The sequence below is a fragment of the Rosa chinensis genome, chromosome 7, assembly GCF_002994745.2.
Source record: "Rosa chinensis cultivar Old Blush chromosome 7, RchiOBHm-V2, whole genome shotgun sequence".
In the NCBI taxonomy this organism is placed as follows: domain Eukaryota; kingdom Viridiplantae; phylum Streptophyta; class Magnoliopsida; order Rosales; family Rosaceae; genus Rosa; species Rosa chinensis.
The window spans coordinates 18,857,330-18,869,473 of NC_037094.1; the positions used below are offsets into that span (position 1 = coordinate 18,857,330).

The window sequence follows — 12,144 nt, forward strand, 5'->3', positions numbered from 1 at the left end:
TATGTTTGCTTCGAAAATATGTTGAGACCAAATTCATTCATGTCACTGTGAAGGTAAAATTCAAAACCAATTAGGCATTCGAGCTACATGCTAATCAAGACTAACTAGATGAGTAATGACTGAGATCTATTCGAGCAAAAAATAAACAGCTCCTTTCTTAGCCATTTCGAGTACGGCCAACACCCTAGTTCATCTTAGGCCACATGGGATTGCAGAGGTTTTCAAGTTTTCTCATCTCATTCTCATAATCTTCACATTCAGCAAGTTGATTCTCATTCTCATGAGAACATTTTAAAGCATGAGAGCCTTACGTACCACTTCTCTTGCAAAGCCTGAGGCTCATATATATGACTGGGTATCATAAGCATGATAAGGAGCCATATAAACTCGCGTATTCATATGCTAGAAGACATAGACTCAATAATAAATTTGGGGCTGCAAATCGAGTTTTTAGCTAGTCACGGTATGCAGCCAATAACTCTTGATCAATGGCAAAAGAGTGAAAATTTTCATGCAACAAAGATGTGTGACACATGCTGGGAAAAAAAAAAAGGTTGTAAAATTCACTCCCCATTTTACAATCCACACTCCATATTTCCTGTTTTAATTTTATTTTGTCCTTTTATGAGAATTTTGACCAAAAAAAAAGAAAGATGGAGTGTGAATTACAAATTAGGGAGTATAGATTTCCCTCCAAAAAAAAAACGCCAAGTAAAACATGCGTATCTTCAAAAACCAATCCTTCACATGCTAAAATTTTAGCATCCAAGCATCCTTAGAAGTGTAATCATACTCACAAAACTCCAAACTTCAAAAATTTTAGTAACAAATAAAAAGAATGAAGCATTAGCATTACGAGCTGGATTACATGCTGCACTTCTTCATGGTTATTTAAACATTTAAGTAGGGATAGCTTTCAAGATTTTGATACATTGGATCAATAAAGACTTTGAGATTCCTTTGGGAGAAAAGATTTTAGTTCGAGACATTCAAAATTAGCAAGACATTTTCAGACTATCAACTTCAAACGCATTTGGAAATAGGTCAATTTTGTGGCAAATGCAAAAATTTTATCACTTCCGTAAAAAAAAAAACGCACACCCGGTTTTGAATCTTGGATCCACCATTGATTGCAAGATGGAAGAATGCCTTTTCCATAATAGCTCTTCATGCTTATAATTTTAACATGTTACGAATTGGGTGAAGCATGAGTCATTGCGTGTAATTTGGTTTCTTTTTCCTTGTCCAAAAAAAAAAATAGAAATAAAGCCTTCAAAGTTCCAACAATTAAACTACTACTTTTTATTATGATTGATCAAAGACCAAGATAATAACACACAGTATGTAAAAACCATACAACAAATGTCTCAAAGACAGGGTAAATAAAAAAAATAATACTAACTCCCAGGCTTATACTCATTCCTCGCCCTAATTGACGGGTGGTCGTGGTGGCATATGAGGTGGCCCGGGTAGGTATGGTCGTAGTGGTGCTCGTGGTGGCTTAGGAGGTGGGCAAGAGGGCCTACAACACCCACTGGGGTCCCTGTGGTTACTACCTATAGAGCACATGGGACATCAGAGAATCAAAGTGAAGATGGTAAGATGAGATCAAGCGTTTTGATTTTGATTTTGGTGTATACAGCCTTCTGATTAAGTAGATAAGTTATATAGAAAAACTGATCGGGGTAAATATGACAATTGGATTGGAAATTATAAGAACATGGCAACTGAAGTAGGTGGGAGAGCAAAGTTACTCATCTAAATTGGAAATGTGCAATTTTGCATGATAGAGAGAAAAAAAAGAGTATCTGAAACTGTTGTGTTTTTATTCTTTACTAAACGATGCGTTTGGATGAGAAAATTAGAATCTATAACTCCATCAATCAAAAACTCCATTAATTGCAATTTATATATATATATATATATATATATTTTTTTTTTTTTTTATCAAGGAAAAACTTCATTAATAATGAACTAGTTACAACGAGTTTTGGGCAACATCTTTAACTCAGAAATGGCCTCTAAACTTCACACTAGAACTCTAATACTTTATAAAGACTGACTGAAGGAGCCAAAAGGCCCCTACTCCAAACAAAGCTATTTTGCTAAATGATGAGCAATCTTGGTGCCATCACGTTTCACAAAAGGACAACTACAGACTTAAGAAGACTAAAAGAAAAAATGCACAACAACTATATGGCAAAGACAACAGGAACAATAAATCTTTGACACTCAACTTTGTCAACACTAACTCACCACCCAGAGTCCACCTAACCTGCCTTTGATCGACCAAGCCTACACTTGTTGTGACTTTGAACCCGACCAAAGAGAATTGATGGACCGTCAGTCCTGGGACTAAAGTAAACCCAACATCGTCACCACCCTAATGTCAACACCGTCAATCCACTACTGCTCGAAATCGCCATCGCCTTCGACCCGAAACCAGACGAGAATGACCCACTAGAAGGCCAAGGATGATTGTCTGTGCCACAGCCAGACTTTTTCGCCATCACTACTTACCCAACTCCAGAACAAGAACGACCCTCTAGAAGGCCAAACAGAAGATTGTCTCTGCCACAACCTGCAGTGCGCCCAGACCAACTGCTAAAACCTAACCCAACTGGGCCCAAAACGTAACCCAGGCCCAAACTCAACTAACCCTTTTTCTTTTCTTTTTTTAAATAAATTTTTGGTACACCAATCGGCGCAACCCAGCTGGCCCGTCACCTCGCCATCGATCTGCAAGACAAAGCGGTGTCATCCACCTACCAGCGGCCAACCCACAGCAGCGAGCAGCCTCTGGCCATCCCCCCATCTCTCCACACTCCCCAACACGCCGTCACGCATCGCCGCGACCCCCAATCCACAGCGCAACTCCAAACGACCCAAACCAACTCGGGTCACCCTAATCCGATCTGGATCTCAGATTCTGTCAACGCACCGCCCTCAGCTATCACCTCCGACTACCCGTCAACTGCTCACTGTGAGATCGATACCCATCCCACCCACCAACCGCCGAATCTGCTCCGATCTTCCTTGGCAAAGCCTCCTCTCCTTTTCGACAGCGAAACCACCAAGCAGCCACCCCTCCTGCTGAGATTATTCCAAGAGCACTCAATACCGGACACTAGGTCCACTCTCATCCCGTCTGACGCCGCCGCCACGAAGGTGTGCCCCGGAGGCTTCTCTCGTTTTTTCTTTTCTCACTCTAGGGTTCTCGATTTGCAATTTATTTTGTTTGGTTGTATCTTTTTCTTTTTTTTTGATCGGGAAGTATAAATGAGGGTCTATTTAAGATTTAGAATGTGTAATAAATTAAGAAAGTTTAAAATAAATTTAAAAAAAACCTTGTTTTGGAAATAAAAAAATTGAGTACTCCAAAAGAATTCGTAAATGACACATATTTTGGTGGAAATTGGAGTGAGGAATTCCTCCTTCTTCTTCTTCTTTTTTTTCTTTTTTTTGAAAGCTATAAATGAGGGAATTGGCTTTCTAAAAATTATGAAATCTTCACTTTGAATTAAAATTCATCATTTTTTCCCTCATCCAAACACACTCTAAGAGAATTGTGTATACGTCATATTTTTTGAATCAAATGAATCAATTTCATTTATCGCAAGCACGGTTACATAACTTCCCTTGCCAACTCTAGGGCAAGTTTAGGACGTGGTATGCTAGCACCACCCATTAGACAATCAGTGCTCACTTATTTTAAAGTGAGCCTAGGAACTATGAAAACAAAGCATAGTAAATAGGCTAAGTTCAGAAAGTAAAGACCAAACTTAAATTTTCTCCTTGACCTTAACACTTGGGCTTGGAGGTTTCGAAAGAATGTAAATGTGATTTTCTGAGTTGATCCTCCTAGATCCCAAAGATGAAACCCTGAAGAACCCGAGCCCATCAGTTTGGTCCACCAAAGAGCCTAAAACCAAAAGGTACTCCTATCAGCTTTGAACACCCCAAACCCCTTTGATTTCAGCACCCAGACTAATTCGGGCCACCAAATGAAACCCTGAAGAACCTGAGCCCATCAATTTGGTCCACCAAAGAGCCCAAAACCAAATGGTACTCCTATCATCTTTGAACACCCCAAACCCCTTTGATTTCAGCACCTAGACTAATTCGGGCCACCAATCCATTTGGGCCCCCAAAATGATCTGAGCACCCCCACTTCTGCCTCTTTGCCCATCACGGCAGACGTTGTTGTCGTCCATCGTACACCGACTAGAGAACTTCTTGTAACCAAGTCCTCAGACCAAATTGGCCCTTCGACGTGACCTGTTTTCCCCACCGCCGAACTCAACTCCATCGTCGCACTTGTAGAATGGTGCACTCCATAATCCTCTCAGAACGGAGCTCCAAGTATCTTGTCGCCGCCGCTTTCTTTGATTGAATATCCCGCTGTTTTTTTGGAGAACCTTGATGGTACTAGAGAAATTAAAAAGAAATACCAAATTGGAGGACATAGACCTTACAACAAACAAGAAACAACTGAAACTCAAAATGAACTCTATATCTAATCTCATACTCTATGGTCATTTGTTAAGTTATGAAACTTATTTTAACATTTTTTTTTGAAGCACGGAAATTGATATAGTGTTTTGATGGATATCACAATTAGTAAGAGCTCATTACAATTTTTGCTCTAGACCTCCAAAATCTCATGTTTGGCCCTGCTCATGTTACTACTTCGACAATTCACGTAGTAACTGGAAAAAAGTTATCGTGAAGGTAAATAAGGTCCTCATTGGAGTAAACTAAGTTCTTGTTCAAGTAATCAAGTCTTAAAAGTAGTAATTGAATGCAGATTATATATTAATATATTGTAGTATTTCTCTATAGCTTACAGTTCTACGATTTATCCACGCGCATGCCCGGCCTATTTTTATTTTGATAATTGATAATTTTTATAATTTATACCAGATTACCAGGTGCTGTTACTCGTTAGAAATTAGCGGTTCTCCCAAACTACGTAGTATATATACAGAGATGACTGAAAACTTTCTTGCATATATGCATATCCAGATATCCATTTCATGCATCAAATTAACTAACTACATAGTACGTCGAAAATTAAAGGACATTGTTAATAATTCATTAAAAAGAATGCAATTTCTAATTCATTCATGATACTTCATTCCTTGATCAAAACCAAACGTCAAGCTACATACTTATCGAGACTAACTACATCAAAATTAATTAAAAGCAATTAGAGACACAAAACTTTCTTGCATATATGCATATCCAGATATCCATTTCATGCATCAAATTAACTAACTACATAGTACGTCGAAAATTAAAGGACATTGTTAATAATTCATTAAAAAGAATGCAATTTCTAATTCATTCATGATACTTCATTCCTTGATCAAAACCAAACGTCAAGCTACATACTTATCGAGACTAACTACATCAAAATTAATTAAAAGCAATTAGAGACACAAAACTAAACAACTCCTTTATTAGCCACTTCCATCCTCTCGCATGCTGCCGCCACCAACTTAATTAGAAGTATCGGCACCCTGATACATTTCGGCAAATATGGGATTGCAAAGGTTTTCAAGAATTTTCATCTTATTCTCGTATTCTTCACGTTCAGCTAGTTGGTTCCCACTTCCGTCAAGCCAGTGAATGACCTTTTCAACCGCATCCACAATTTTATTTTTGTCTGGTGAGCTTTGAGAGATTAGAAGATGTGTTCCAATGCAATTTTAGCCGCCATTTTATTCTTGTACTCATGGTCTTCTAATTTGTATTTCTCTGCCTCCTTGACCATCTTCTCAATTTCCTCCTTAGATAACCTTTTTTTGTTGCTATTGATGATAGTGATAATGCTTTTATTACCTGTTAGTTTTTCCTCAGCAGAGACAACCAAAATTCCATTAGCATCGATCTCAAATATAATGTGAACCCCAGGAACTCGCCTTGCAGCAGGACGGATGCCTTTTGACCTTAAATGTACCCAACAACCTGTTCTCTTTGGCTGTTGCGCTTTCACCCTCATACACAGGAAATTTTATAGTTGTTTGTCCACTTACGCAAGTTGTGAAATTTCGTTGTTTCTTGGTGGGGATTGCAGTGTTTCTTGGGACAACAACTCTCATTCTTCCTTTAACAGTTTCTATACCAAGAGAGAGTGGAGTCACATCCAACTGGAGTAAGTCTTAACCTTCTCAATATTTCCCTCGCTGCCCAAAATTGCAGCTTGTACGGCTGCACCATATGCAACTGCTTCATCAGGATTGGTGCTCTTGCAAAGCTCCTTACCATTAAAAAAGTTCCTCAATAATTGATGTACCCTAGGAATTCTAGTAGATCCACCAACAAGTACAACATCATGAATAACCCTTGTCGATTTTAGCATCTCAAACACTTCTCCGCCGGCTCCATGCATTTTGTAAAAAGATCTATGTTGAGCTCCTCAAATTTTGGTCTGGTTATTGTGGTGTAAAAATCAACGCTCTCATATAAAGAATCAATCTCGACGGTAGTTTCAGCGGTGGAAGAAAGAGTTCTCTTTACTCTCTCACATGATGTTCTCAATCTCCTTAGTGCTTTAATTTGGGGTTATTGCTTATATCTTTTTTGTGTTTCCTCTTAAACTCTTGTACAAAATGGTTCACCATTCGGTTGTCAAAATCTTCACCTCCAAGATGGGAATCTCCAGCAGTAGCTTGCACCTCGAAAATTCCCTCTTCAATTTTGAGAAGGGAAACATCGAAAGTGCCACCACCAAGATCAAAAATAAGAACGTTCTTTCCACCAACAGTGCTACCTTTTTTGTCAAGACCATAGGCAATAGCAGTAGCGGTAGGCTCATTGATGATGCGCATGACGTTCATACCTGCAATTATACCAGCATCTTTTGTAGCCTGGCCGGCGTTGGAAGTCATTAAAGTATGCTGGGACATGCAGTTACAACAACATTCTTGACTGATGATCCGATGTACGTCTCTGCTATTTCACGCATCTTAATAAGAATCATGGATCAAGATACCTCCTCAGCAGAAAACTTTTTCTCTTCATTCTTGTAGTTAATCACAATCATTGGTTTGTCTCTCCAACACCACGAACTTAATTTGAAAGGTCAAAACTTCATGTCACTCTTTATGGAGGCATCACTGAAACTCCTACCAATCAAGCGCTTTGCATCTATAATAATGAAACAAAAGCATAACAATTATTATATAAAAAAATGATAGCAGAAGTTATTTAGATACAGCTAGAACATACATATATATGTGTGTCTGTGTTGCGTGTAGGTTCTTAGTTAAATTGATTGTTTTCATAAGATATTTACAGATAACTTAAAAAATATATATCAAGAATGTACTAACCAAAAATATTGTTAATGGGGTTCATGGAGACTTGGTTCTTGGCGGCATCACCAATCAAACGTCCATTGTCGGTAAAAGCTATATATGACGGTGTTGTTCTATTGCCTTGATCATTGGCGATGATCTCAACACGACCGTGTTGCCAAACACCAACGCATGAATAAGTTGCTCCAAGATCGATACCGATGGCCGTGTTAAGGGTAATATAGGAGTGTTGGTTATTTCACATAGTTTGCTTTAGTATATAAAGAGAATGTATGGTTGTAAATGTAATCAGAGATTCTAGTCACAATGTAGTCCTAATCTTTCTCAGCGTTTCTTTTCCTTCCTCCTCCTTCCTCCTTCCTCCTTCTTTCTTCTTTTTCTTCCATGGTTGAAATTCTAGCATGGTATCAAAGCCATGGCGGCCTGACCATCCCGCCACCGTTGCTTCTCCGCTGCAATTCTCTCCGTTCCTAGTTTCTTTTGTGTTCCAATATAGAGAAATCGAATCGAATAAGCCCCAAAATCCCCCAATCGGAATTCCCAAACCCTAAAATTGTCAATCTCTCTCAATCCCTCATCATCACCGAGCTGCGGTCCAATTATGAACTCTCGCCATCTCCGGAATTATCGTCTTTCTGCTTTCTACTCTCGCCGAGTCGCCGGTGACCACTGGACCTCACTGGACCTCCATCTCCGACCGGAGGTCAAGATAACTCGACGGCTTCCAATGAGATTCCATCGGCATCTGTGTCGTTGGCCTATTCAGGTCCGGAGATTATAGACGACAATTCCGACTCCGACGGTGTTGAAATTTCAGAGTGTGTGATTCGAGCTTTGGCTCAAACGCTGCGTTTTATCTTCTTCTTGGTAAAATCTTGACTGTGCCTTTCATGAAAGTTCAATTGGTTCATTTGCTTCTTGAAAATTGAGTTGGGTATATTGAGTGCTACTGCTATGTGACCTACTCTGCTTATCGATTGCCCCGTATTACCTGGATTATGAACTCAGTCTGCTTAGGTGATGGTATTTGGTGTTATAAGGTTGATGGTATTTGGTGTTATAAGGTTGATGTTGATATGTTATGATTTGGTACTCTTAAGTGAAATCTGATCATATGCTACTCGAATATATTCAATTGTTCTGTGCCACAGTCTTTCCCATTTTTGTTTTCTTTCCTATCCCTCTTCTTGATTTCCTGTAAGATTTTTCTTTCAATTTGCTTCTGTACAATTACCAGTCAAAATACCAAGAGATTCTTTGTTTTCTCTATGTGCACAATTACCAGTCAAAATACCAGGAGATTCTTTGTTTTCTCTATGTGTACAATTACCAGTCAAAATACCAGGAGATTCTTTGTTTTCTCTATGCATTTATGTACAATTACCAGTCAAAATACTATCCAATTCCTTTGTTTTTTCAGCTCATTTTCAGCTTTTCTTTTCCTTTTGTACAGTTCCCAAATCAAGATCAAAATTTGTAAAATTACCATTCAATCTTTTGCTTTCTGCACTTTTATTCATTCTTCTTCTTTACTAAATTCTTCTGGGCTAAGGCTGTGGCCACTCCACTCAAGATGGGACTACTGTAGTTACTTTGCTGACCTTGGGTATCTCAGCTTGGTGGCTGTTCTGCTCTCACAGTTATGCTATAAAAAGAAAGGGCAGGGTTGGTGAACTGTGGCATGTTCTATTGGCATGAAACAATTATATATGGGCCCTGCTGATATGGTGAATGTGTACTGATAATGTGAATGTGTGTATTAAGGATGCCCATCTATTCTGCTGAAGGTTCCTCTGAAATTGTATAAAGAAATTTGTGTCTTACCAAGAAACTGAAAAAGATTGGCAAAGCTCATGGATCATGATAGGAGCCCAGTTTTGAGGCAGATAGCTGGAATAATGGGGTGCTGATGCTTTCTGCTTTGGTGGGAAAACTGATTGAAGCTGCTCGGGTTCTGCTTTCCACTGTTTTTTCTTTGTTCCAACCATTATGCTTGGGTACCAAGCATATGGTTGAGGGGGGATGTTAAGGGTAATATAGGAGTGTTGGTTATTTCACATAGTTTTCTTTAGTATATAAAGAGAATGTATGGTTGTAAATGTAATAAGAGATTCTAGTCACAATGTAGTCCTAATCTTTCTCAGCGTTTCTTTTCCTTCCTCCTCCTTCCTCCTTCCTCCTTCCTCCTTCTTTCTTCTTCTTCTTCCATGGTTGAAATTCTAGCAGGCCGGACCCTCACCTTTTGCAGCCATAGCCATGTAGAAGATTAAGCCAGATACAAAGAGAGAAGTTGTTCGTGTAACTATGTACGAAATGGATGTGATGTATTAGTATTACTATGGATGTGAATCATGTGTCAGTATTAGTAGTACCATATATTGACCTCTTAAGAATCGAGGCAACGCGGGTTTTCATTAGTTAGTCCTTTAGTCCTTTTCCATAAATTGATATTACCATTCCTGTGCCAGTATAACAAAGAAATCCTAACAAGTAGACTAAGGGGGGTGTATTCAATTCAGATTTTAAAAGACTTTGTTTGAGTTTTTATAATCCATGGATTTACTTAATCCACAGATTGTTTAAATATAGAATCTGATTGATTTTAATGGATTGATTTACTAGTATTTATTTAGATTTTACAAATCCTAGCTTATGATGTTTTTGGTAGGTTAACATTTTTTCTTCTTCTTCTTCTTTAATTAAGCAATGGATGTATGGATCCAACTATAATGCTATATCAATGACAAGAAAGTATGGCAATATACCATTCTTTATGTTGTGTATAATGATATATGAACAATAAGAGAAAAATAACAAGCCAAAATGTTACACAAAAAATAAAGTAGTAAACTAATGACAAAATTTATTTCATATCTAATTTACAAAAGAATCATGTGTGTATGTATCATCTTAATAATACCATTGAAAGTAAGCTTCATGAGCTAGAAGGATTAAGGCTTCTAGAGCTATAGTGATAAAAATAGAGGACTACTATTGGGACCTCCAAATTTGCTCATCTGACCTCTCTACTCTCTACACCTCCTTCTTGCTTTTAAATACCCATTGTTTGCTCACTAGACCTCCTTTTGAATTCCTAAAATAACCTTAGTTCTATTATTCACATACAAAACAATAAATTACTCATTATACCTCTAATTCACTCACTACACCTCCATTTTTTTTTCTTCTTTGCATGCAAACACAAAAAGTTACCCAAACAAAATTTCTAGAATTTTCGTTCATGAATCAAACGGTCATAACTCTTTCATTTAATTGAAACAAAATTATTTACAACATAATCTGACAATTAAGTAGCACCCCAACTGAATAGTTTCAAAGTAAAATGGTTACTCTTAAGATTTGACAATAAACTTGTAATTCTTCCTATACCCATGTACAACATTACAAGTGAAATAAAAAAATTAATTCAAAACATGAATCATTCTCACAATCAATTGTTGTGTAATACATATAGCAAATCAACAAAAAAAAATTATTCTAAATGTAAAGAAAGGATTCAGTAATTCTATATATAAAAAAAAAATCATTCAAACATAGTCTCATCAGTCTCAAGAGTTATAATTTCGGAAATAGCAGTAACTCTTTCTGGATGGGGTATTTGGGTATATTGATGCAGACGATCCTTGTATCTATTGTATAATGATCTTGCTTTATCATCAGCATGGGGGTACCAATTTGGTGGGATTGGTGGTAATGGGCATCCCGCTTGCAAAGACACCTGTTAAGAAAATAAAAAATAAAAATGCATCCAATTAGTTAAGATTTTTATAAATTACCAATGCATGAAGATGCAGTCATAGTACTTACCTGCACAAAGTGGTCTCCGTTAACAAAACCAATTCCAATTTCAGGCAGTTCTTGGTTCTGAAATCGTCCAGTAATGTGTTCAGTCAAAGGAAGAAAGGTAAGGCACTGTTTATCAGATAAGTTTATCACATCAACTCCATAGCAAGTAGCGATCAAATGCCCCATCTCTGTTATACACATCCATTTTCTACGTGGTGCAGTAGATCCAGAATGGTTTAGTCTCTGTATAATATTCTCTACACTACTTTCGCTACCATATAGTTTCATGTACAAGTGGGGCATACTTTTTAGCTCATTCATTAGGTCTATTCGAACTCTTCGCCAAAAACGCCTACCAAATCCCATAGCTGATGCTACAACTCTATAACCACAATTACCATCAGACTCAACATCAAATGAACCTAGAATGTAAGGCCTCATACAGAAAACGAATTGCACCGTATATTTTTGTGTTAGCTCAAATGGTGAAGTGCTTTGAGTCACGCAGATAGGCTGTACAAAAAAAAATTACATGTTAGCTTTTTTTTTTTTTAGGCGTTGTAATTGAAATTGTTATTATATATCACAATTGAAAGACACACCTGATTTTTCTCTGGATGCTTATTTGATTTCGTAGAAGGCAACACAGTACTAGGAGATGCATGAACAACCTTTTCAAGTGGTACTTGTGACTGACTACCATGTACGGAAAAAGCCTCGGCAATCTCAAAAGCAGATGGTAGACGACGAGTGCTACTGTCAATCTTAGAAGGACGCCGTTTGGTTTTAATCTTCTCATTTGGTTCTTGAAGCATTGTGCAACTTGGATTTATAAGCTCGTCAATCTTCAGCAAAACTTGTCTCTTGGTTTCATCATCTTGTTATTCCAGTCATTTTTGTAATTGTGTCAAACGTGGTCTTACCATAACTTTTTTCTTGGGGATCAATTTCCTCCACAAAATTACCTACACTTAACCGTCTCCAATGAGAATGGATAGCATCAATTGGGATAGGC

The 12,144-nt window shown here is 37.8% G+C and overlaps 1 protein-coding gene and 1 pseudogene across 1 annotated transcript; both read right to left on the reverse strand.

The window, feature by feature from the left end:
* Window positions 1–5,501: 5,501 nt before the first annotated feature.
* LOC121050621 lies at window positions 5,502–9,574 on the reverse strand (annotated as a pseudogene).
* Window positions 9,575–10,866: 1,292 nt separating this feature from the next.
* Window positions 10,867–11,944, reverse strand: LOC112177540. Its single transcript, XM_024315824.1, has 3 exons — window positions 11,732–11,944; window positions 11,151–11,642; window positions 10,867–11,061 (listed from the first exon to the last, which is right to left on the reverse strand). The coding sequence occupies exons 1-3, from the start codon at window positions 11,942–11,944 to the stop codon at window positions 10,867–10,869; spliced, it is 900 nt and encodes a 299-aa protein (XP_024171592.1).
* Between the last annotated feature and the right edge of the window lie 200 nt (window positions 11,945–12,144).